This window comes from Puma concolor, chromosome B3 (genome assembly GCF_028749965.1).
Source record: "Puma concolor isolate L17-30 chromosome B3, mPumCon1.1.hap2, whole genome shotgun sequence".
In the NCBI taxonomy this organism is placed as follows: domain Eukaryota; kingdom Metazoa; phylum Chordata; class Mammalia; order Carnivora; family Felidae; genus Puma; species Puma concolor.
This window is the reverse complement of record NC_141672.1, coordinates 140,928,680-140,955,555: the sequence shown is the minus strand read 5'-3', so window position 1 is coordinate 140,955,555 and position 26,876 is coordinate 140,928,680. Positions and strand designations below refer to the sequence as shown.

Genomic DNA, 26,876 nt, shown 5'->3' with positions numbered 1-26,876 from the left:
GCCAATGGATGGAGTTTTGGGATTCTCACTGAAAAGATTGCAAGAAGTGGCCAGGCAGCCAAGTTGGCACGAGGCACAGGGAGCCATGTGCCAGCTCCCGCTGAAGCAAGCCTGTGGTCCAAAGCACCTGGATGAATACTGCAGCCACTGGCGACTCTTAGAGATTCTGCTCCTATGTCTTCTCTGCTCTATATAAACATTTGCACAATACAGGCCAGGGCAAGGCCACTCTGTTCCTTCTTAAGCTTGCCTCCCATGGGAAACAGTCTTCCGTGGCAACTGTCAGTTTGGGAGGCTGAGATGTGCACATGGTAGGCACCCTTTTAGTGAAATCACTTACCTTTCCTGTAACACAAACTCTGATTTGAGATGGAAGATGAAGGGATTTAAGGGAAATATATGGGATTTCACTGAGACCTTAGGTGTTCAGGTTTGAGGTGGGGGGAAGACACATTTGACTGCCTTCGATGTGTCAGGAAGTATGCTAGATGCAGGGAGAGATAGCAAGAAAATATCAGGGGCGTGTGTCTTAGACGAATCCACCCATCAGCCACTGGGGGTGGGGCTATAAAAAATGCACAAATAAAATTGTAACTAGAAAGCGTGCTTTAGAAGGTATGCCTAAACAGTGCAACAGGGACACAGAAGAGAGATGATATAACTTGGCTTGGGTGATTAGGAAAGGCTTTACAGAAGAAAGGTGATATTTGAACTGGGCCTTGCAACCCCCACATGATATAATGGGAGATGCTCACCAGAGACAGAAGAAAAATGTGATCATGTTTGAAAATTCAGAGGGTTTTTATGGAGCTATGTGGCTCAAGAAGTGGTGTGTGTGTGTGTGTGTGTGTGTGTGTGTGTGTGTGTGTGTGTTCACACACACTGTATATGTGTGATGGGATAAAATAAAGCTGTGTCCTATGGCAAACTAAAGAGTTTGGATAATAGCGGAACCTGAGTCTGTAGAGAAGATTGGGGCCAGGTTGTGCAGGGATCTTTTTTCCTGTAGGAACTATGAAGCTAAGAAGTTTTCTATCACAGGAAAGTGTCAAGAGCAGCCAGTAGATTCCACCCTTAGGGGATCATGGAAGTATGATCCTTATGGGATCGCAAGAAGCATTGTGCTTCTCTACCCTCAATAGGACTATCCTAAAGACATAACAAGCAAGCTACCCCCCTTTGCCCCCATCAGAGAAAGTGCACAGGGCTCCCCCAGGAAACGGAAGCATCCCCACCCACACCCCTGCCAGACAGAGCACTGGATAACGATTGATACACGACACCTGTGCCATGACCTGGCCCCAACATCACTTCTCTAGACTCTCATCCCACCCCTGCACACTTTGAACCACATCTGCTTCCCATTGGAGCCTCCCACTCCCAGGAATTGTTGAGTGATCTTGTTTGGCTCTGAGTTTGGTAGAAGAGGGTATTCAGAACAGTTCACCATAGTGGTTTGGCCAGCAAGAGACATGTCTGGCCAGGCTGGAAGAGCCACTCCTATGACTATCTGGAGTTGACTTCCCAGTGAGTCCTCTCTTCCCCCCAGACTGAACACTGGTGAGGTGTGACACAGAATGGCCTTCAGTCCCAGTGGCAAGAGAGGGAAGTAAGCTCTTTCTCCAGGTCCTCTGTTCCCTACAAACAAACTCCTTCCCAGCTGATTTGCACCTGGGCTTATTTGTTCAAGACTTCCACATAGTCCCTATCTCACTGGATATAACTCTCCTTCTACTGATGCACCTCTGGCTTCTAGGAGTCCTTTCCAAATGGACATATCATGGGCCCCCAGTATTCAACATGGCCCTAAACTGCACTCATTATCTCTCACCTCACTGCAAACCTGCTGATCTTCAAATATGGAAATGTTACAGTAGGGTACTCATGCTATTGAACTACCAGCACAGCAGGGTGTCCAATCCGTCAGTCATAAACAAGTACTTATGCAGTGGTGCTGATGCATGCCTGCAGACATCACTCCTGGGCATGTTTCTGCGGAACATTCCTTGTCTCTGCCAGCACGTTCAGAATAAAATTCAACTTTTCCATCAAGGCACGTCAAATGTTGCTTGATCATCTCGATGCCAATCTTAATTTCATCTCTTGTCACTCCCTTCCCTTACCCGCATGCAAACACATCTTTTAAGCCGGTCACGCTCATCATTTTATTTCAAGCTGTAACCCCAACACAGGGCTTTTGCACAATCTCTTTCTACTTCTTAGCATCCTTCTTCTCCTTTTTACCTGAAAACCCTTGTACATCCTTCAAGGTGTACCTATCACACCTTGGTAATGTTTCCCACCACTGCTGCTCCATTAGATATGGTGATTCCAACATTGTCTACCAACACAAGCTTCACAAAGGCATGTGCCACTGTATTAAAGTGTGTATTGCTCATCTTTCCCACTGAACTGCAAACATCTTCAAGCAGAGTGGGTCCTTTTCTCTGCATCCTTAGAGCTTAGTAAAGTACAGGACACATAATAGGTGTTCAATATATGCTTGTTACATAGACAAACCACATGTTCCATGTCCCTGGCTTTCCCCGAACATGAATAGAAATTTACAATGTCCTGATCACTTTCTTCTCAGAAACCTATCAGGTAATGAGAAGCTCATCCCATAAACTAATTTGAGCTGGGGAACAAAGTGGTGATGATGAGTTAGTATTATTTCTGTCCTTCCCGACAGTTACATTTTCAGCAAAACTATCTTCTTGACTCCTCAAAACAAGGAAAGAACAGAAACTTTATGTTATCTTCTATTTAAGAGTAGAAAGGTTTATGAGAGAAGTTCAGGACTGCTGTTATCTGGGATTTGAATTCAATGTCTTTGTTATTTCCCTTAAACCTCTTATATATGTTATAGACATCTGAGTGTCATAGTGCAAAGAATGGATATAGGATTTCTGAACTATAGCAAAGAAATTTGGAAGGGAGTTGGAAAAGAAGAGACTATAAATAATAATAGTAGTGGTAATACTACTACTAATAATAATAATAATAACATCAGCTCCTTAAATCATAACACACATGACTTTCTCTTATGCCTTGGGGCTACATTATGGCAAAGTTTTACTGTGTGGTTTTCTGCTGGTCTAGAGGGTTGCTATGAGTTTTTTCTGAGATGATTGTTTCCCAAATCTCTTGGTGGTGATTGGTTTATCAAGGAAAGTATTTGGCAGTATTTGATCTCCAGTTTGTATTATTTCCTTTTCCCTAGGCCCACCTCAAATAAAAACTATATTTTCCAACCTCTCTTGCAGCTACCTGCGGTGATAGGACCTCTTTCTAGATGGTGGGATTAAGGAGAAGCATAACGCATGGCTTTTGAAATACAGAGACTGTGTTCTTCTTTTTCTATCTTTCTTATTGCCGGCTGACATGTAGATACAAAGGCTGACGCTTTAGCAGCCATCTTAGATTAAGAGTAAAACCAACCAACACACAGCAGACCTGGAAGCCCATACAAGTTGAGTGCTGGACACCATGTACTTATGATACCAGCTCTGGCCTACCTCTATATGGAGACCACACAAAAGAGAAATAGACTTCCGTTTCACAAAAGCTACTGCAATTTTGGATTTTCCATCTCTCAGAGCCAAACCTAACCATAACTAAATATACATACGGCATCTGGACAAATGTAAGTTTGATCTACCCTATTTTCTCCATCTTATCTGCCATTCAGCACCTGTCTTCCATGCCCCTTGTCATCCTTTCTGCATGGGCCCTATATATGTCGTCGTCTAAATCTCTAATCTATTCGCCTCTGCATGCTGAAGGCTCTTGCTCCGTTTCACTTATTCTATGACATTCCAACCTCCTACACTCTGCTCCTATGTAACCTCCTTCCCAACCCCCTCCAGGAAGAGGGAGTACTTTCAAACCATGTGGCTTTAGGTAATGTTTTGTGTAACTGTGAAAGTACTCATACGGAATGTTCTACTTGTACTATGGAGGAAAAGAAGCCAACATTGTTGAGTGTCTATCATGTGCCAATCCTTTATATTATTATATATTATCTTGTTTCATCTTTATGATAACTTTATGATAAAGATATGATATAGACATGTTCATCTCAATTGTATGTATAAGAAAACTGAGGTTTGGGGAAATTTAATTAGTTGCCTTAGTTCTCATAACAAGTGACTGCCAGGTTCAAGATATGAGCCACATCTGTCTGAGCCTGAAGTGAATGATTTTTCCAGTATGGCTTGCTGCCTCCCAGCATTATGGTTAGTGGCCTGAATTCATAGGATTTTCAAGTTTGTAGAAACCATTGGCCATGTCTTGTTCAGTATTGTGCCTTCTCCCTTAGAACCTAGGACGGGTCCTGGTTTATACTGGATCTGTAAAATATATACTGTTAAAACAGACCAAGCATGATGCTTGCAAATTTTTGGTTGTGCAGCCTTTCGTGTTCAATAATTCAGAAACTAAATATGCTGCTAGGACTCTCAGAAGTCTCAGTACGGCTCACCATTTGTGCTGAGGAGCTCAGATGCTATAGTAGGAAGACAACAATAGGAGGTAATACTCATATTTAGAACAACTTAAACAACCACATAGAAATCTGGCTGAGAAGCCAAAAAGTAGCCTCAACTCCTCCTTCCAGTCTGCTCCAACTTCAAGCATAGGAATGGAGAGGAGCGCAAAATAGTGTTGAGAGGATCCATGGTAATCCTGAAAGCAGCCCATTCTAGCATAATGGCAGCATGCAAGGGCTCCAAAGGCCACCTAACTATGTCTGTAAAATGGTATAATTATGAAGTAGCCGGTCTCTATGCATAGTGACACTAGAACAAAATCTGGAAATAGGTTGCTGAACTCACGTGGGCTGGATTTTTGCACCAACACTGTAGTTTCTGATGGTGAAGAAACTACTTAGCCGTTAGTCCAATGGTTAGGGACTTGGAACTCACTACAACCCTGGGGCTATGGGATGGCTTTTCTTCCCTGTCCTGACCCCTCCTCCTCTTCCCCTCCCTCATCCTTGTTGAAAGCACACTCCTGGATCTGCCGGTCCAGCTCAGAGAAGCTTCCTTCCTGGTCTGAGCTGTTGTCTGTACTGTAATCAATCTCCTCCATGCAGGGGGGCTCATCATCCAGTTCTGAAGTGACGCTGCTCCTGCTGCTGCTGCATCTGCCATGGGTTCCCAGGAAATGGGAGAAGAAAGGAAGGAGAGGAAGGGAAGGAAGGAAAAAGGGATGAAGAATACAGAAGGGAAGGGAAGGAGAGAGGGAGGTGGGGAGAAAGGAGAGGGAAATGAAAAGAGAAGTTACAAGGAGCGTTTACAAGTGATTGGAAAGGAAGAATGAAAGTTATCCTCTAGGAGTTGTAATCTCAACACTCCCTGCTCTTCTAAATATGTTTCAGGCACAGTTTTCTGTGTCCTCCACCATCATTTTGAGATGTGGGGAGGAAATCACATAAAATCTTTGGGTTTCCTTCCTCCTTTGCAAGAAGAATCTGCATTTCTAAGTCCAATCAGAAGATTTCCAGTCAGAAGAGGTGGACAACCTCACATATTTAAGATCTCTAAGGTCTTTTGGGCTCAAAGTGAAACATCTGAGAAGGGTGTCACTGAGTATCAGAGAATGTCATGTCAACCATGCCCAGGGAAGAGTGGAATTGGAATTCAGGTAGCGGAGACCAGAAGCTTTAATGTTTCTCACTGTAACTCACAGCACTCTCAGTCCGTGCATTAGTTCTCCTTCATTATGATGGATGGTTTATTGGAGTTAGACAATTAATCCAGGTTGAAATTAATAAAGGAGGGAGTAAGTAAGTAGGCAGACAGCATTCCTTTTCTACGGTGCTTGTGCTTCCCATCATCTGCCTTCTCTCCCTTTTATGTTCGTTTATTCACAAATGGAAGATCAGCAGGGGTTGACCAGTAAGAGGTAGCAGGAATGGACAACAAACCTGGACCACATATTGTGAGCAGGGGATATTTCCTCCCAAGGAACGGTGTATCTACCTCATTTGCATGAGGTACCTTCTTTCCTGAAGACTTTCTAATCACTCCCTACTTAGGACTTAACCAATTAGGATTAACAGCGTGCTGGGTTTCTACTCTGTGATTTATAGAAGGCAAGCACTTCATAAATCAGGCAGAGCCGTTCATCCACCTGGCTTGCCATAAACAATGAAAATGGGTAATCAGCAGCACAGTTACATGTTAGCTTGGGAAATGAATCAGAGTCCAGTTTCTTAATTGTCTACTGACTGATGGGAGCAGCTTCCATGCTCTCCAGGCCCTCAGTCTCCTAAACCGAAGGTCTGGTGGGACATTGCCCGAATGGAGAGAAAAGGGAAGAAATATGAACCGTGTTTCCACAGCACCACAGCATTAAATTGTTATCATATTTTACAGGCAGAGTTGTGGGTGATAAAGCAGCTGAGTAAAGGAAGGTAAGAGCTGCCCAACTGTAACATGAGCTCAAGTCAGCAAGAACTGATTGCCTTGACTCAACTGTCACCCTACCGGGGACTGAGATGACATTCTGTACAATGTCAAGAGGCTGAGCTTAAATCCTGGCTATGAGACCTTGGAAAACCCCTCAGTCTCACAGAATGTCAATAATAACACCTCACGAGGTGTTGTGAATACTGAATCAGAAAGCACACAGATGCTATCTAGCAGAGTGCCTTGCAAAGTAAAGGCAATCAACAAATGTTAATTCCACCGCGCTACCCTGCACACGAAAGAAGACTGAGACATGGTGTTGCAGGAGGGCGGGCATTGCGATTTGTTGGTTCACACCTGGGTTATAACTACAGCAAAACCATTCAGACTGGCATGGCTAGTAACTTCTCTGAGGCATCATTTTTATCGTGCTGCTTCCAAATGCAGGAACTTGCAATGACTCTTTCTTGCTTATTAATGGCAATATGGTATTGATGGATGGGATGTTCTCTCCAGGGTCCTGTTGGCAGGAGTCCATGAGTGAACTACAGGGTCGGTCTTCCCCTAACGAGGGCCTGTCTTGCCTCCACTGCGGGGTCTGCTCTGGTCACTGATGGACGTGGACCTTTCCTACCACAGCCAAGTTGTCAGGCTGTCCTGGTTGTGATCCTCCAAACACACCGGACTAAGTGTTTTTCCAAGACTTTGTTCAGGTAGCCAAATTCTCATATCTAAAATGGATTTCCAACTCCTCAGCATCCAACAAAATGTGATATATCATTTCTAAAAGCTCATCTTCATTTCCACCGAATGACTGCTTTGATGGCTTCATCTCTTTGAGATTTTCTTCTTTTAAATACTAATCTTCACATTCTTAAATTCTTTTTACCCTTAATAATGTTTCCAGGCCTATTGTGAATCAGGCCCACATCGTTTGCTCATTCTATATTATTCTATAGAATGTCTACAGTGTGCTGAGACCTACAATAAACAGTTGCCACATTGAACATATAGCAAGTATGTATGTAGAAAAATCTATGTTTTGGACCATCTTTGGGGGAATTACTTTTTTTTTTTTTAATTTTTTTTTTCAACGTTTTTATTTATTTTTGGGACAGAGAGAGACAGAGCATGAACGGGGGAGGGGCAGAGAGAGAGGGAGACACAGAATTGGAAACAGGCTCCAGGCTCCGAGCCATCAGCCCAGAGCCTGACGCGGGGCTCGAACTCACGGACCGTGAGATTGTGACCTGGCTGAAGTCGGACGCTTAACCGACTGCGCCACCCAGGCGCCCCAGGGGGAATTACTTTTTATTTGAGTTCTTTTTCAAAGATTTTCTATACTAATTACACCATAATTATCACGTTAGTGATTTTACTGATTTCAAACAAACGTGGTTTCTTTTGTCACTGAGATATATAACATAAAATAAGTGTATAATATATTGTTAAATTACATTTTATACATATATGATATTATACATATATATATTTAATTTACATATGCAAAGACCTAAAAAACTTCATGTCTCTCACTTATTTTCCAAATAAAATGTAAGTATTGTAATAAATTAGAAAATCAAATTACATATTGAGGGATTTCTTCTTCTGTATAGACAGAGAAGACTTCTCTTTTTTCCTCCTCATAAATTATCCTGGATATTTTAAAACAAACATAAGAAGAGTCTGAAATGTGGATGAAATATGGAGGGAAGGAAGTTGACAAGATGAGGTCTCAGGACTAATGGACAATACAGTGGTGATCTCCCTGTCTTTTGTCTTTGCCCCTTACCTCCCTGACTTGGAGCTAGACAAGCTGACAATGTGGAAATACTAACAGGTGTGGAGAAAAAGAGCCCCAAGAGCTAGTTCTCTCTAGCCAGATGGTAAGGGAAGAGGCAGTCTAGCAAGAAAGACCAGTTTAAACCATACTAGCCTGACTCAAGCCAAACACCACCGAAAAACCAGTGGGCCCACACCCATCCCACCAAGAGAAGCAGGGAGCCTAGACTTCTACTCCCACTAGACTGTAACAAGGTGCCCACAATCCCTTCCTTTCTCCCAAGCTGAGGCATCAGAGTGGGCAGAATAGGGAGCCAGAGCTTTCATTCCTAGTGCCCAGTAGTGAGGTCCCTTACCCATCAATACCACTGGAGGCCATGGGGGAGCCTGGACTTCCATGCACAACTGTTAGTAACAAGACTAACCCCACCAATGCCAGTGGAGGGCAGCAGAAGGGCCCTCTTGCCCCTGTGACCCAGAGTGATATTAGTGAAGGCCTAGAGGGGACCTGAAACTCTCCCCACTGCCCAGCAGTAACAAGGGGCCCTCTCACGCAAGGTGTCAATGTGGCTAAATGGGGTACCGAGACTTTCACCCCCACTTGGCTGTACAAAGTCCCTTCTTCTCCTATCTGGGTTGTGCCAGAGGAGACCAGTTTAAACAGAAGATTCAAATAAAATCTTAGTCTTATAGCATAATATTCAAAATGTCAAGGTTTCAATATAAAATTATTCATCACACCAAGAATCAGGACAACCAATAGATACAAACACCAACATGACAGAGAATCATCCAGTGAGGATTTAAAAAAAATTTTTTTTTCAACATTTATTTATTTTTGGGACAGAGAGAGACAGAGCATGAACAGGGGAGGGGCAGAGAGAGAGGGAGACACAGAATCCGAAACAGGCTCCAGGCTCTGAGCCATCAGCCCAGAGCCCGACGCGGGGCTCGAACTCACGGACCGCGAGATCGTGACCTGGCTGAAGTCGGACGCTTAACCGACTGCACCACCCAGGCACCCCAGTCCAGTGAGGATTTTAAAGCAGACATCACACAAGTGCTCCACCGAGAATGATGGATATACATGAAAATAAATATAATGCCTCAGTAAAGAAATAGAAAATCACAGATATATATATTATATTATATTATATTATATTATATTATGTTATATATTATATTTATTATATTATATATATACACACACATATATATGTATATATGACATATAAACAAAATATAAAAAAATCAAATTAAATTTTAGAAGTGTGAAGTGTACAATAACAGAAATGTAAAATATGGCAAAGAAATAGAAAGTCTTGCAAAGAAATATAAGGCATAAAGGAGAATCAGATGGAAAGTTGAAAATTGAAAAATAAAAATAAATAAATGAATAAAAAATTCAGCAGATGGACTTAACAGCAGAATCGAAGAGACAGGGGAAGGATTTGGTGGACTTGAAAATAAAACAATAGAAATTACTCAATCTGCACATTAGTGAAAATAGACTAAACCAACGAGCAGGACACTAAGACCCTGTGCACTATAACAAAAGATCTAACATTCATTCCATCAGAGTCTCAAAAAGAAGAAAATCTGAAAATATATTCAAAGTAACGGTTGAAAACTTCTTAAATTTGGCAAAAGACATAAGCTTACAAGTACAAGAAACTGAGCAAAGCCCAGACAGATAAACTCAAAAATATCCACACCAAGACAAATTACCACCAACCTTCTGAAAAAAAAAAGGCACGTCAAAAATCTCAGAGGCAGTGAGAGAGAAACATAGGGAAATGACACTAAAAAAAAAAAAAAAAAAAAAAAAAAAAAATATATATATATATATATATATATATATATATATTTAAATGGCAGCAGAGTTCTCTTCAGAAAGCATAGACACTAGAAGAAAATGGCACACTCATTCTTGAAGGTTGAAAGAAAAGAACTATCAGCCTAGAATGCTGAAATCAGAAAAAAAAATTCCAACAATGAAGGGAAAATTAAAGGCATTCTTATAGGAAGTAAAGTTTTGAGAATCTGTTGATGACAGACCCACCCTGTAAGAATGGCTAAAGGGAATACTCTAAACAGAAATAAAATAATAAAAGAAGAAATTTTAGAACATGAGGAATAAGGAAAGGACATCAAAAAAGGGAAAAATATGGATAAATACAAAAGGTTTCTCTTTTCCTCTTTGTTTGACAACATACATTGTCAACTTCTGTGACATGGTTCTCCCTGTATTATATAAATATTGAAGATCATTATATGACAAATGGGGGACAAAGAAGGTACAGGGAGGTAGGTTTTGTACAGTTTGCTTGAACTGGTAACAATGTGACACCAGTTGATCATAACAAGTTGTGTGTATATAATGTAGTATTTTCAGAACGAAAAATGTTATACATAGAGATACACTCAAGCACCTATAGATAAATTAAAATGGAATTCTAAAAAATATCCATTCACAGAAGACAGGAGAAAGAAAACAGAGATTAAAAAAAAAGAGAGAAAGTACAAATAGAGAAACAATAAATGGAAATCTTAGCCCTAACATACCAATAACATTAAATGTAAATGTTGAAATACACCAATTAAGCGAGATTGTCAGACTGGATTAAAAATGTGACGAAACCATATGCTGTCTGTAATAAATCACTTAAAGTATAATGACATAGGTAAACTGCAAGTGAAAGAATGGAAAAGATATTCCATACAAACATTAATAAAAAAAAAAGTAGGAGTGGCTCTATTAATATCAGATAAGGTGTTGTCAGAGTAAAGGATATAACCATGGGCAAAGGGGTATATGATGATAAAAATGTCCATAAAAATGTGTATACAACACACAAAGTTGCATAAATATGTGAAGCAAAGACTGATAGAACTGAAAGGAGAATTAAACAAATCTATAATTATAGCTCAAGACTCCAAAATTCCTTTCTCAATGGTTGACTAAACAACTAGACAGAAAATCAACAACAACACTATCAACCAACAAGCTATAACTGACATTAATAAAATACTTCACCCCTAAACAACAGAACACATATTCCTTTCCAATGCACATGGAATATATACCCATATGGAACATATCCTCAACTCTACATAAAGCTCAATAAATTTAAAAGGAGCAAAATTGTACACAGTGTATTAACTGACCACAATGGAACTAAGCCAGAAATTGAAAACAGAAAGACAAAAGGAAAGTTCCCAAACACTTGGAAAGTAAGTAAAAACACCACTAAATAATGCAGAAGGTCAAATAGGATATTTCAAGGGAAAGAAAAAAAATACATTGAATTGAATGAAATTGCAAATATAACCTATCAAAATCTGTGAGACATAGAGCCATGGTGAGAGGGAAATTTATAGCAGTAAATGCTTACCTTAGAAAAGTCTAAAATCAAAAATCTACTATCTCAGGAAGTAGAAACTATAAGTGCAAAATAAACCCAAAGCAGGTAGAAAACAAGGACAGAAATAATAAAGAAATAGAAACCAATGTAATTGAAACAGAAAAACAATAGGGAAAATCAATGAGAAAAAGAGCTGACTGTTTGGAAAAAAATCTATAAAATTGACTAACCTCTAGCAAGCCTAACAAAGAAAAGAACAAGGAAGCACTAAATACCAATATCAAAAACGAAAGAGGACTATCACTTCAGACTCTGCAGCCATCAAAAGGATAAGGGAATACCACAAAAAACTCTATGCACATAAATTTGACAATGTAGATTATATGGACCAATTCCTCAAAAGGTAAAAACTACAACAATTCACCTACTATGAAATAGTTCACTTGAATAGCTCCATAACTATTAAGAAAATTGAATTTATAATTTAAAACTCTCAAAAAAGAAATGTCTAAGCCTAGGCCCAGATATTTTCACTGGAGAATTCTACAACATGATTAAAAAAGAATTAACACCAGTTCTACACAATCTTTTCCAGAAAATAAGAGGAGAGAGAACACTTCCTATTCATTTATGAGTCAAGTATTACCCTGATACTAAAATTAGATAAAGACACTGAAAAGAAAGAAAGAAAACTACAGACAAATATCCATTATGAATATAAATCCTTAACAAACTATTAGCAAATTGAGTTCAGCATTATATAAAAAAAGAATGACACACCCTGACCCAGTAGAGTTAATTCCAGGGATTCAAGATGGGTTCAATATTAAAAAAATCAATCAGTGGAAGCCATACATTAATAGACTAATGAAGAAAATCACACGATCATATAAATTTATGCAGAAAAATCGTCTGACAAAATTAAACACCTGTTTAGGGAGAACTCCAAGAATAGATAGTCATAAAGGGGGACTTCCTGGCCTTGATAAAGAACTCATATGAAAACCTACATCTATTATACTTAACAGTGAAAAACTGAATGCTCTTTCCTATGATTAGGAACAAGTCAAGATGTCTAATGTCATCATTGCCTTTCAACAGAGTGGTAGAATCTTTAGTCAGCTCAGTGAGGCAGGGAGAGAATATAAAGGCGTACAGGTAGGAAAGTGAGAAATGAAACTATCTCCCATTTGGGGAATGTACAAAAACAAAAACTATCAAAGAAGCAAAAAATAACCTCTGGAACTATAAGTGAGGTCATGAGGTCATAGGTAACAAGATCAACATACAAAAATCAACTATAGTAGTAACAATGAACATTTTAAAATCACCAGACTTTTATAACCACTAAACAAAACTGAAACATCTAGGCGTTAATAGAACAAAACACATCCCAGACTTGTATGCTAAGAAATGCAAAAAGCTGATGACAGAAATCCAAGAAGATTTAATAAATGGAGGAATGGACACGGCTTAGAAGACTCAACATTGCAAAGATGGCAATTTTCCCTGAAATGACACACAAACATAATGCAGTCTTATCAAAATTCCAAAAATACTTCTGTGGATATAGAAAATGTAATGCAAAAATCCATGTGGAAAGGCCAAGGAAACAGCTAAAACGATTTTGAAAACAAAAATAAAGTAGGAAGGAGGAATCACTCCATTCAATTTCAGGACATATTGTATAGCTATAGTTAATCAAGACTGTATGCTTCTGGCAGAGTGATAGACACAAAGATCAACAAAATAGGACTGAGATTTCAGAAATCTATCCATACAGGTAGATTTAATAATCTACCAACTAATTTTAATAATCTATCCAATTTATTTTTGACCAAAGTATAAAACTTATATTTGACCAAAGCACAAAAGCAACTCAACCACTAAGAGGGTTTATAATTTTGCATTTTATAAAAAGCCAAGAGATTTTGCAAAAGAAAGACATCAGAAAACACGGAAGACCTCAAGAAACCTAAAGCTATGTGTTTTCCTTACAGATGTGCAGGTTGGGCTAGGGGAGGACTTTATGTGAGAAAGTCTAAGCAACTCAAAGATGAAACAGAATAAAGATCTCAGAAATGAGAAAGACATGGTCAGAAAAATGTTGATGAGCATAGAGCTATGTTAAATATATAAGGCTGATCTGGAAGTGATGTTTATAAAACAGAATATAAATGTTATAAATCTTGTCAATGTAAAAACGATGTTACAACTAACACAAATAAAAATGATGTATGAATTGGAAAAGAAATCCAAATCAGAATCATTGATCATTTACAGGGTGACTCGATAGGGCATATATGAAATTCAAAAATAAAAACAAGAAATAGAGGCTTAAATTTAAGAAAGTAATGTTAATAAAGTAATAATTGGAAAACTCAATTGCTGAAAGGGGGAACAACTTGATGAATAAAGAATACAGATAACATGAAAGATTTGGGCCCCCCAAATTGTACTTTGAGTATAAACAGAATGATTCTGGTTGCTGAAACCCTAAGGCCCTCATGAGAAACAAACATAAAATGACCATGTAGATATTCTTTCAAAAGCCTAAGTACATGGAGCTCCCATTGGAGGAGGTGAAGGATATAGCCTGCCCAAGGTGCATGCCAATACAAAATTACAGATCACGTAAGGAAATAATTAATTCACTTTAAGCAAGAATCAGCAGCAATAAAAAAGCAGCATAAGCAGATATCCACAAACCTGAAATAATATGACGATCTGGGAAGAGGCTACAGAATAAGGATATTTAAAATGATAAGCGGGCTGGGACACCTGGGTGGCTCAGCCTGTTGGGTGACTGCTTCGGCCTAGGTCATGATATCTCTGGTCCCGAGTTCTAGCTCCACAGCGGGCTCTGTGCTGACACCTCGAAGCCTGGAGCCTGTTTCAGATTCTGTGTCTCCCTCTTTCTCTGCTCCTCCCCCACTCACACTCTGTCTCTCTCTCTCTCTCTCTCTCTCTCTCTCTCTCTCTCAAAAATAAATAAACATTAAAAAAATAAAATAAGATAAAATAATTAGCAGGAGCAGCTGGGTGGCTCAGCTGTCGTGTCTGACTTTGGCTCAGGTCATGATCTCACCGATCCTGAGTTGGAGCTCCACATTGGGCTCTGTGCTGACAGCTCAGAGCCTTGAGCCTGCTTCAGATTCTGTGTCTCCCTCTCTCTGCCCCTCCTCTGCTTGTACTCTGTCTCTCTCTCAAAAGTAAGTAAACATTAAATTTTTTTAAATGATTAAGGGATTAGAGTAAGTTCCGGAAGCATAATGAAAGAATTATATTCTTTTGGAAAAAAAAAAAAAAAAAAGGCAAATGTGGAAATTGAACAGATTACCTCTAGAAGAAAAAATATACAATAAACAGCTCGATGGAACAGTTCAACAACACAAAAGACACAGTTAACAAGAGAATTCATAAACAAGAAGATAGATGTATACAGGGGGGTTTAGGTTACATCGGTAAGGGGCAATCTTCAAAAACATAATAGTTGGAAGATGGTAGCTCTCAAATTGAAGAAATACTCTGGAAAGCAGGAAAATTTAAGAAACAAAATGAAATCCAAAATTATGCACATCAGGATGAATACCAATAAAGAAAGAGCAAATAAGAGAAATCGGGAAAGAAAAGACATATTGCCCTTAAATGAATGACATTTAAAGCAACAGATTTCCCATTAAAACACAAATAAAGCGGGGAACTAGGTAAAGAGAACTCTGTGATATCCTGGCAGCTTTCCTATAAACCTAAATCTACTCCAAACTACAAAATTTAATTTTAAAAAGTTTAAAAAGTGATGGCAATGTTACACCTACCCAGAAAAAACCCAAACAACAGCAATGAATTAATGTCTTCAGAATGCTGAGGGAAAACAAACCCCAAGCTTCAATTACAGACTAAAACATAAAAAAAAAAAAAAACCTTTATTTTTTGTAAATGAGGGCAAAATAAATACATTTTCCCACACATGGATCATCACTGAAGGAACGACTAACGTGTATACTTCTGTAAGGAAGAAACTAAATTCATAAGGAAGAAATAAGATCTTGAGAAATGAGTCTGTAAAAAAACAGTTGCTAAACATGGGATCATACGAAAAATATGCTCCTACAGTCTGACCTTGGTTACATTTCAACAGTAAGAATAGAGTGACTTAACATAGTGACCAAGAGAGTGTGAGTAGAAGTGACGTTTGACACTTTCCACCCTGGCCTTGGAGTTCCCTGAACGAGTGAGAGATCCTCCATGGATTCTACATTTTCTAATATATTATATTATATTATATTATATTATTATATTATATTATATTATATTATTATTTATATATACATATGCCATAAATGATTATTTTAGTGAGAAAAAATGATATTAAAATGTTTTTAATCTAAAAAGATAAAAGAAAATTTGGGAGAAAAAAGTAGGGAAAGATATAAAGAAAAAAAGGAAAGAAAGTAAAGAGAGAAAGAGGGAAGGAAGGAAGGGGGGAAGGAGGAAGGAAGGACGGAGGGAAGGAAGAGGGGAGGGAGGGAGGAATGAGGGAGAGAGGGAAAGAGGAAGGAGGGAGGGAAGGAAGGGGGAGGGAGGGAGGCAGAAGGAAGGGAAGGAAGTGGGAGGGAAGGAAGGAAGGAGAGAGGGGGGAAGGAAGGAGGGAAGGAAGAGGGGAGGGAGGGAGGGCAGGAGGGAGGAAAGGGGATAGATAGAGAAGATAAATTGCTAGTGGCAGGTGTCCCTGCAAGGGGTCAGTCAGGGTTGCTACATATATATCCTTCCACTGCTCAGTCCATTATCTTATTTCCTTTGGATAAAATTGCTCACGCCTCGTGGAATGCTAGTAAAGTCATCCTTGACGTCTCAGCCTATCTATCTCATCTTGAAGGCAAAGCTGGCATCCCATCTCTTCTTCGAAATCTTGGCCAAGAACAGTGACCACTCTCCTTTCTTTCTCTTGTACAAGCACCTAGTGGGACCACTCTCTCTGACGTGTGGCTGACATTACTGTCTAATATTCCTGTCAGTGTTAATAAACGATTCTACGTGTGTTGACCTTTGGCTAATTGCCAGACTGCTAGTTGCACTGTCCTCATGCCCAAGGCAGTGGCACACTGGCCCCCTCTCATTAGCTGTTTGCTCCTTCCAGGCAATTCTTTACCCTCCTAAAGAGCCTCACCCTAATGTTAGCCCAGCACACCAGAATAGTAAATAGAGCCCTGGCATCCAGGGAGAAATTTCTAAGGGCAGGCAGCATTCTACATGGCAGGGAGCAGGCTTGAGTTTCCAAAACGAAGCTGCCAACATCATCAAGAGTTGGTCTCTCTGCAGCTTACAGATTCAACTACCTTAGCTCCTTCTCTCTTTCTCTCATTTTCCCAAACTGATGAATTCAACAAGAAAGAATCACAATATCCAACTTACATTAAATATAAATAAAAGGAACTGGGGCGCCTGGGTGGCACAGTCAGTTGAGGGTCCGACTTCGGCTCAGATCATGATCTTGCGGTTTGTGAGTTTGAGCCCTGTGTGGAGTTCTGTGCTGACAGCTCAGAGCCTGGAGCCTGCTTTGGATTCCGTGTCTCCCTGTCTCGCTCTCCCCTCCCCTGCTCGCGCTCTGTGCTCTGCCTCACTTTCTCAACAATAAATAAAATATTAAAAAGCATATTTAAAAACTAAAAGGAATTAACTTTATGCAGAAATCAAACTGTTTCCATTAGTAGGGTGCTCCTTTTTTTTTTTTTTAATTTTTTTTTTCAACGTTTATTTATTTTTGGGACAGAGAGAGAGACAGAGCATGAACGGGGGAGGGGCAGAGAGAGAGGGAGACACAGAATCGGAAACAGGCTCCAGGCTCTGAGCCATCAGCCCAGAGCCCGACGCGGGGCTCGAACTCACGGACCGCGAGATCGTGACCTGGCTGAAGTCAGACGCTTAACCGACTGCGCCACCCAGGCGCCCCATCCTTTTTTTTTTTTTTTTAAGTTTATTTTGAGAGAGAGAGAGAGAGCACAAGCAGGGGAGGGGGGGAGAGAGAAGGAGACAGAGAGAGAATCCCAACTGGACTCCACACCCTCAGCTCAGTCTGACACGGGGCTCAAACCCACAAACAGTGAGATCATGACCTGAGCTGAAGTCAGATGCTTAACCAACTGAGCCCCCCAGGTGCCCCAGGAGGCTGCTCCTCCATACCCAGATGTGGGAAATGTATGGAGAAAACACCTGAAAAGTGATTTTATTTCTTCCTTTTCACCAGGATGCTTTTGATAGCCTGGAGACACACATTCAAAAGTCACTTTGGATGGTGTTGGAGAATCCTGTGGTACAGTAGGGAAAATGTAAATCAGACATAAAACATAAACCCGGAGTCAAAGAATCACAGCTTTGAATCCTGGCTTCAAAGATCAAATGAGAAACAGGGATCTACCTTCTCTGCACTCCACTGTCTTCACCTACAGAGTGGATCTTACCCGCTTTCTCCGTGCAATGATTTGAGGGGGAAGCAGATTTCCTAGCACAAAACCTCGCCGGAATTTTCATTCCCCTTTCCTTTCCACAGCGTTTGCAGACAAGGCATGAAAATATTTTTATCCTGGGAGGTTCATCATCTTCCTCCTCAAATATAAACCCAATAAACGCCGCTTGCAAATAGTTCCTAAGCAAAGCCATTAACAAGTCTCCATCCCTTGCAATTCATCCAAGCCAGCCTGTACAGCAATTTGCAAATTTATGATGTGATAGATAGAATTTCTTTGTTTTGATTTTTCATTTGCATATTTATTGAGATATGACGATCTTAATTAGTTCTGCCTTTTTTGTTTTGTTTGTTTTCTTGGTTGGGAAGAGACAGCTTTCCATAGTGCAAAATAATTCTGCATGCTAACAGGGTGACCAAAACCCAGCCTGTGGCATTCCTCTATGTTGATCCTGCTTAAAATGCAGCTTTGTGGATTCTCTTTTCACTTGTTTCCTCTTTAAATGCTGAGGTAATGCTAAAGACTTGGGTGAATGCCAGACCTCAAGAGGCAGCCACCTACTGAGAAGCAAGAGAACACTTTTAAGATTCTAAACACTTACACTCATCCTCCATGTTCTCCCCAGACTACCTATCACCCATCACCCATCACCCTCCCGAAAAAGCTGAGCCCTACCAAATGCCTCTTCAAAATGCAGCCCTGTAGCATCCTGGCTTTTTCGAGGAGAAAATGCAATGGAATTCTCTGGGAGGATGCATCCCAGAGGAGTATTTGGACACTCTGCTCACACTGGGCTTTTTCTCCTTGACCCTCTATTTAGTTTCTTCAGGAGCAGAGCTGTGTGAATTCTGTGCCCCGTCGGAGAGACACGGGCAGCCTAGCTGATAACACGTAAACACGTAAAGACAGACGGATTATGCCCGGTATGAATATCTCACCATCCATCATCACCCAGAACAATTAGCATGATTCCCTAGAGTTTCCCATTTGCCAAGTTCTTCACAGCATCACGAAATCTGTCACCGATTCAACACTTACACGAGGAAGGATATAATTTATTATTTCCCTGGGATTTGGGCTCTTTTTTTTTTTGGATTTGTTTATTAAAATAAACCCAGTAATGGAGAATTTCCTGTATACAGAGTAAAGCACTAGGCACCATTGGTAAAGGGAAAAAATATTAGCACTGCTAATCACCTACTGTGTGCCAGATGCTTTGCATTTACTTTCATTTCACTTAAAATGCATTCAGATATGCGTATCTATGGGGCAATATTATGATTCCGATTTTACAGTCGGGAAAAGAGAGACCTTGGGCGTTTAGGAAATGTTCTCATTATCTTAAAGTTACACATGGCACGAAGATGTCCGATAATCAGATAAGATCAAGGGTTCCTGTATCCTTCAATTTAATCAGTAGATACTGACATATACAAGCTACTTTGCCTAAGGATGAAATGGGAGGAGATATTAATTCAGCCAAAATCAGTCATGGGCTCTGTCAAGTGGTCTAGAGTTCTAGAAAATGTCCAATGTCATTCTCACCAAAAAGTCGTGGTGATAAATGTCCTACTTCTTACTGGTCAAATGAATCTGCGATGATGTCGGCTATGTGGTCCAAATTCTTCACAAAAGTAGAAATGCCGAATAAAACAGGATGAGAGTGGGTGAGGAAAGAATGAAAACAAAAGTGGGGACAGACAGACAGAGAGAGAGAGAGATGGAGTGATGGAGATGGCCTGTGAGGTGTTTAGTAACACTTGCTCAACCAGGTTGCCAGCAAGTGTTTCCCCCTTAAGTTCTCATAACTTCTATGAGAAGTGAGTTGACTTAAGTGGCCTGAAAAAAACAAAATATGTAGGATGCTGGTTCACTGTGGAGGATCGTCAGGAGCTGAAAAATTTGGCAACTGTATGACTGAAGATTTCTGAGGGATCCACTGAGGTTTCAGACATGCACTTTAAAGTCTTCATCTAGAACAGCTGATGAAGTACCATGAGCCATGTCAATTCATTTGCTCAGTCCTTTTGTTAGAAACTGATCTGGTTGGTGGTAAAACAGAGTTGGGGTCTGTGGTGTATGGTTGGCCATACTCCATAGCTAAGTGATCTAGAGATGTGAACTAACCCACAAAGGTATCCAACTCAAGAGCATTATGACCTGATGTCAACTGACTAAAGGTGTTTGTGGGCCAGTCTGTCACTTCAGAAATGCATGATAATGGGAGCTCAGGCTACTACCCACTCCCAAACCTGCTCTCCACCATTCTCACCGTATTTTCTCATTGAAGAGCTCCAAGTGCACCCTCTTGAATATTTGTGGATAACTACTAAAGAGCTACAACATAATGAGGCAAGCTAAAATATTTGCCATTGGATACATTCTCTTGAACAGAGGAACACATGGGGCCATGGAAGTTTCAATGGCCAAACAAAACCAAACCAAAACAAAAACCAAAAAACCACTCTACAGTGGCACCAAACAATCAAACTGTGATTGTGTCTCACTCAATTACACTGCTCTAACACTCACCATTATCTTTCAAGAACTTGAAAAACAACATTTTCTCACTGTCTGGAAAACAAAACAAAACAAAGCAAAACAGAACATCTAAGAGAAGTACACATTTGCCGAAACCACTTAGATTTCTGTGTAATGTTTGGTGCAACTTTCTGTGCTAAGGGGTATTGCCACTCAAATGTTATGTTAGAAGGACTTTCCTTTTCTTATATGCTTCAAACCACAAGTAAATAAGCCTGGTTACCATAAATAAAGTAAACAACATTATCAAGGATAGATCATGCGATGGGAAAGGTCAGGGGTGATTTCTCAGAAAAAAAACAAAACAAATGAAATTTAAAAATGTGGACATAGGTTTTGATCTTTTGAAAAATTAAAAGGTAATCTGTGCATTTATGTTCTGACCCATAATTTTATAGACATATCTCCTTAAGTGCCACTCTGCACTTATTTCTATAACGAACGCTTAATGTTATAAATGTTTATATATTGTTGGTCTCACATTGGAAATGTACGCATTTATTGCTCTCGGCCAATGAAAGCCGTATGCCATTCTGCACTGCCCTTATTTCAGAAAGTGCTCATTTTTTAACTCCTCCACATTTTTCCCTTTCTGACATGATTTTATGTTCTGGTGAACAGTTTTGACTCCTAATGACTCACAAAACACATGCAAATAATAGTGCTGGAGGTACAGACAGTGAATACTAGTTTTAAAGCAGCTTGAGGCATGAGCACATTTAAGGAAATTAAGGGTAAAGAAACAGACAATAATGCCCAAGGCCAATGGATGTCTCTATGGAGGTCATTGAGGAAATCCCCTTTTACTGGGGCTTAGAACCACCCCACTCCCTTCCATCCCCAGAAAACGCCATTTTGTGTCTGGATCTCCTTTGGTTACCATACTCTCTCCTAGATTTGTTGACACCTATAAGCCTAGATATAATTCTGGTTGAGATCACTTCTGATACAACAGACACATCCATGTGGCTGGTTAGCATGTGTGGTCCCGAGGATGACCCTCTGATAAAGTCCGTGGCGAAAGGATGGGTCACGGCCCACGTTGCTCTCTTACCCTTGCTGGTCCCAGGACTGAAGTTATTATGCACTCCTCGAGCCCAAAGGAAAAAAATCTAGCTTTCCAAAATCTTGAGACTCTCACTAGGATGCACCCCATCTTTCATATCCTTGGCATGCGCAGGTAGCAAGAGTGGTGAGAGACTGTAACCCCAAACTCCTCTTCTTTATTATGTTTCTTCCCCAGAGGGTTTAGAGTAAGTGGTTCAGACATTACAACATGTGGGGGTTTATCCACATCATTGTGAATCTATGCTTCTGTGCTGAGATCCCTTTATCCAGGGCTGAGGGAGACGTGGTTTCTCTTTTTGCTAGTTTTTTTTTTTAATTTTTTTTTTAACGTTTATTTATTTTTGAGACAGAGAGACAGAGCATGAATGGGGGAGGGTCAGAGAGAGAGAGGGAGACACAGAATCTGAAACAGGCTCCAGGCTCTGAGCGGTCAGCACAGAGCCCGATGCGGGGCTCGAACTCACGGACCATGAGATCATGACCTGAGCCGAAGTCAGACGCTTAACCGACTGAGCCACCCAGGCACCCCTTTGCTAGTTTTTTTTTTTTTAACTCCCCTCAATCATATTAACTTAACTGGAGATTTGTAGGAGTCCTTTGATATGATAAAGAGCTTCATAGACCTCACTGTATCCTGTAAGATACCCAACCCAAATTGTAAGATTCATCTGTAGCTAGAAGAGTCTGCGGTGGTTGCTGGAACAATGTCAGGGAATCCTAAGTGAAGGAAATGGCATGCTAAAGTATAACATCGGGAACTGTCTCCAAAGGGACAGTGTTATAGGACTTGTACAGCTTTGATTCAGGAGATATTCCCATTTCTACAAATACCTCCTTCTCTCTCAACTCAGAATGCTGGTACATATTAGAAACTGAAAGCCTTATATGAGAATACAGCAGAATATAGCTTGAGGGAGACGCTTTAGCAATCCTGGAGGAACGAGCCTTGGCTGAACAAAAGCATGGGTGAGTGTAAAGTCTGAGGTCACACAGGTGGCTTTAAGTGGTTAGGTAGGTGAGTGTTAAAGAAGGAGGTGTCTCAATAATATTACAACATATAAATGTGTCAAATTCCCTTAAATATACACAATGTTGTGTCAAATACACTTCAGTAAAAAAAGCTCTGATTTGAGGAGCCTGGCTGGGTCAGTTAAGCATTGACTTCGGCTCAGGTCACAATTCGCAGTTTGTGAGCTCGAGCCCCGTGTCAGGCTCGGAGCCTGGAGCCTGGAGCCTGCTTTGGATTCTGTGTCTCCCTCTTTCTCTGCACCTCCCCAGGTTGTACTCTGTCTCTGTCTCTCTCTCTCAAAAATAAAAACATTAAATTTTTTTTTTAAACGAGCTCTAATTTATAGTACAAATGATGGAACAGTTTTAAAGTGAGACCCAAGATAAATAGATCTATCAATAGCTGGATGGACAGACCGATATATATATATATATATATATATATATATATATATATATATATATACATATATATGTATATATATATTTATATATATCTTTTCATATATATATCTTATTATTTCTATTTGTTTTACTAAATTGCATTTATGAAGCAGAATCTTTATATAAACTTTACTTTTTTTACTTAGTATCAACATCTTAAACACATATTATAAGCAAAGTCTTTTCACAGTGGGCACTTTGTGAGCTCTCAGAAAACCTCGGTTGCTATCTCTACCCCTTAACTTAATAGAGTTTTGGTTTATATCAATACTTCTATTATAGAGACTTGATATTACATACCTGGGGAGAAAAAGGAGCTTCTGTAATCTGATCTCTACTTATTTCTTTATCCCACTTTTCAAACTATATTCTCCTGTGTAATCCCTCCATTAAAGTTGGTCTCTCAGCTCTCCTCAAATCCACATGGGGCTTTGCTGTGCCTCTAAATTGGCTCAGAGAAACACATGGACTCTACCTGCAGTGCTGTCCTTCTCACCACTGGTAATGGAAACCCCCATACGTCTGAAGATCAAGCCCAAATATTAGTTACTTGATAAAGAGTCCATCATTACACAGGCTAGAAATAATTACTTATTTGACTTCAGTGCACTGACTTACTGAACTTTCCTTTGGAGGTCAAAGAAATGATTCAGATTAATGTATAACTTGTTGTTCTTGCTCCTTGCTTTTTACACATAAAATGCTCAAAATAAATACCGATTAAAAAATGGCAGGAAGAAAAAAACAACAAACCTTTCTTAACACAAGGAAAATGCACTCTGCCCCCAGACTACAGATAATCCTATGTGTCTCTTTTTTTTTACTGGCCATCCACAGAAATTGAAGAGATGAGGTATTTAAGAAAATTTCACTTAAAATTTTGAAATTGCAGAATGACAGTACTAGAGTGGACCTCTTCTTTCCAAGATGATTTGCTAAAACTTCGATTTAATTGGTGTTTTTATGTGAGATTCTAGTTGGCTTGCCATGGACAGATCTTTGTGTTCTCGGCCCTAGAAATGTAAGGACTGGAGTCAGGTGTTTACGGTTAAAATGAAAGAGTCAGGGGCTCCTGGGTGGCTCAGACGGTTAATAAGTGCCTTGGTTTCTGCTCAGGTCATGATCTCACGGTGTGTGTTTGATCCCTGCATCAGGCTCTGTGCTGACAGCGTGCAGCCTGCTAGGGATTCTCTCTCTCTCTCTCTCTCTCTCTCTCTCTCTCTGCCCTCCCCCTGCTCTCTCTCAAAATTAATAAATAAACATTAAAAAAAAATAAAAAAGGCAGACATGGATAGAAGTTCAAAAATTTTCAGGATGGGGTAGAAGTTGGAGAGTCTATATGAAAAAACAAAATCAGCATTTGCTATTTAAAAACTCTATTTTGTTATCTTGGGAGCTGTCTCCCAAATTCTATGTTTCTATCAGACTCTCAGGTTTCAGATAAAAGGATTTTGTGTTGCTATTGTTATAGCCTAAAAGAATTCTTTACACAGGGCTTTTTGTTGTAAGAACACAATCCAATCTCCCTGCCTTCTGAAACACCCAGGGATTCCAAGGAGTTTATAGAGCAATGCATTCTGATCTCAGTTGTAGGAAGAAAACCCGTGAGCTGTTGATTTCAAAACAGAGAGCCCTATATGCTGCCTCCTACCATCAAGCCTGGGGTGAAAGCCACCATTTTGTGGCCGCCTGATTCTATTTTGGTTACAAGTTACCTGCAGGCTATCACTTGACCACACGTGTTTTTCCTGATAATGACGTCATATGACGGTCAGGTGGAGTGATCCCGGGTGCCAGTGCCACAGGAGGGGAGTGCCACCATCACTGGGAGGAATCACAGGGTAAGTGGAACAAGTAGGAAGTACACATGTTATCAAGTATTATATGATGTTAGTTATTTATCTTCTTGATGGTAAAAAGGATCACCACTCCATACATCATATACATTTTAAAAGATAGGAGTTGTTTACAATGGATTCTCATCTGGTACAAGCAGACAGCTAAGAAATCGAGTGTTCTTGTAAGGTCTGTGAGAGACACTTGTCAGTAACTTCAGAGGGAGGTTGCCCTGACCCTAATACGCTGAAGTCATTTATGCCACATGCAATTCCAAGGGAATTTAACCAGTAGAGTGTTAACTGATACAATCAATTTTACAATAAACATGACTGGTGACCTTCAAGGAAGTGTTTTGATCTGAGCAGTTAACTAGGGACAGTTTGAATTGGGTTAATGAAAAGAAGTTATAAGCTCAAGTGACAACAAAAGTTGTAAGTTTAATATGGCCTATTTTGGAATATTAAAATATCAACTCAATAGGAGACAGTCTCCGATGACCATACCCGTGATGGGACACAGGAGATTATGAGTGTCCTGTCAGGAGCAAGTCACAAAAAGTTTGTCACAAGGAGTCACAAAATAAAATCGCTGTAGGAGGGACTGTGATAATTTGTTATAAACACCATAATAAAATACATTATGCAATATATTTCAATATAATTTAATGTGAGTATAATATGTCATAGCAATTTGGCCCAAGGAAGGAGTAAATAAATATCACTTAACAAAGTCATGATATTGTAGTAACAGAATTGTAACAAAGGGCAGATTACATATATGTAAAGTTATTTTACACATTATATATAATTAAACTATATTTTCTAAATTATTATAATTTTTGTTCAAAAGCTCCTTTAATGTCAGTGAAAATAGCACTGTTGCATAGATGTTCTAGCTTCATCTGGTGGCATAAGTCATGTCAGGTAGTATTTTCACTTACTAATTACTGATTAACATAGCAATAATGACAATAAGAAGCATAATAAGACACATCTACTGTATTTGAAAGCTCATGGAGAGACATGTTGCTAGATACATTAAAGAAATTACCTCATTTGACACATTGGCATTACTTTATACTGTTTTTTTTTTTTTTTTTTTTTTTGAGAGAGAGAGAGAGAGATTGAGTGCAAGCAGGGGAGGAACAAAGGGAAAGAGAGACAGAATCTTAAGCAGGCTCCATGCTGAGCATGGAACCCTACCAGGGGCTCAATCCCACAACTGTGAGACCACGACCTGAACCGAAATCAAGAGCTGGATGCTCAACCAACTGAACCATCCAGGTGTCTGTATAATTTCTTTTTAACAGCTGATTTTACAATATAAATATTTGGTTTCTGATTTTTTTTTTCCATGAGTTGAAGTCGTACAAATCCTAAACTCACTAAAATTCTTAGGGTTATTAACTAACTTAATCCATCCATTCATTCAATGAACATTTACTGACTGTCTAGGAATTTTCTTTTATTCATTTATGTATTCATAAATTTAGAAAAAACGGGGCACCTGGGTGGCTCAATCAGTTAAGCGTCTGACTTCGGCTCAGGTCATGATCTCACGGTTTATGGGTTAGAGCCCCGCATCAGTCTCTGCTGACAGATTCTGTGTCTCCCTGTCTCTCTGCCCCTCCCCCGCTCATCCTCTGTCTCTCTCTCTCAAAAATAAATAAACATTAAAAAATAAATTTAGAAAAAATAAGGAGGGGAAGAAAAACAACCTTTAATCTACTTTCTGTATACTGGGGGGCTACTGCTTGGGAAGGGAGTACAGAAGAACCCAGGAGTGGAGTGGGGGTGGGGAGGAGATGTACCGAGTTCAACTACAGTGTTGTTCAGTGAATGTTCTAGCAGAGAAGCAGGCAATGCACCCTGCAAGCTCAGTAGGTGGAATAAGAAAGTCTGTGAGAGAGAAATGTGGAAGCTTTCTCTTGGGGCAGAACATGTGAGTTC

General features: G+C 39.9%; 1 protein-coding gene across 2 annotated transcripts in view; it reads right to left on the bottom strand.

The window, feature by feature from the left end:
* The window catches only part of AGBL1 (AGBL carboxypeptidase 1), an 862,602-nt gene that overhangs the window by 91,821 nt on the left and 743,905 nt on the right, over positions 1–26,876 (bottom strand). Inside the window, exon 23 of one of the 2 annotated variants that reach the window (XM_025918486.2) lies at positions 2,141–5,146. The exons of the other annotated variant lie outside the window; for it this stretch is intronic. Within the exon in view, the coding sequence (XP_025774271.2) occupies positions 4,939–5,146 (208 nt within the window). The 3' untranslated portion in view covers positions 2,141–4,938. Of the gene's footprint in view, positions 1–2,140; positions 5,147–26,876 lie in introns of those variants that run through there. 2 annotated transcript variants of the gene reach the window in all.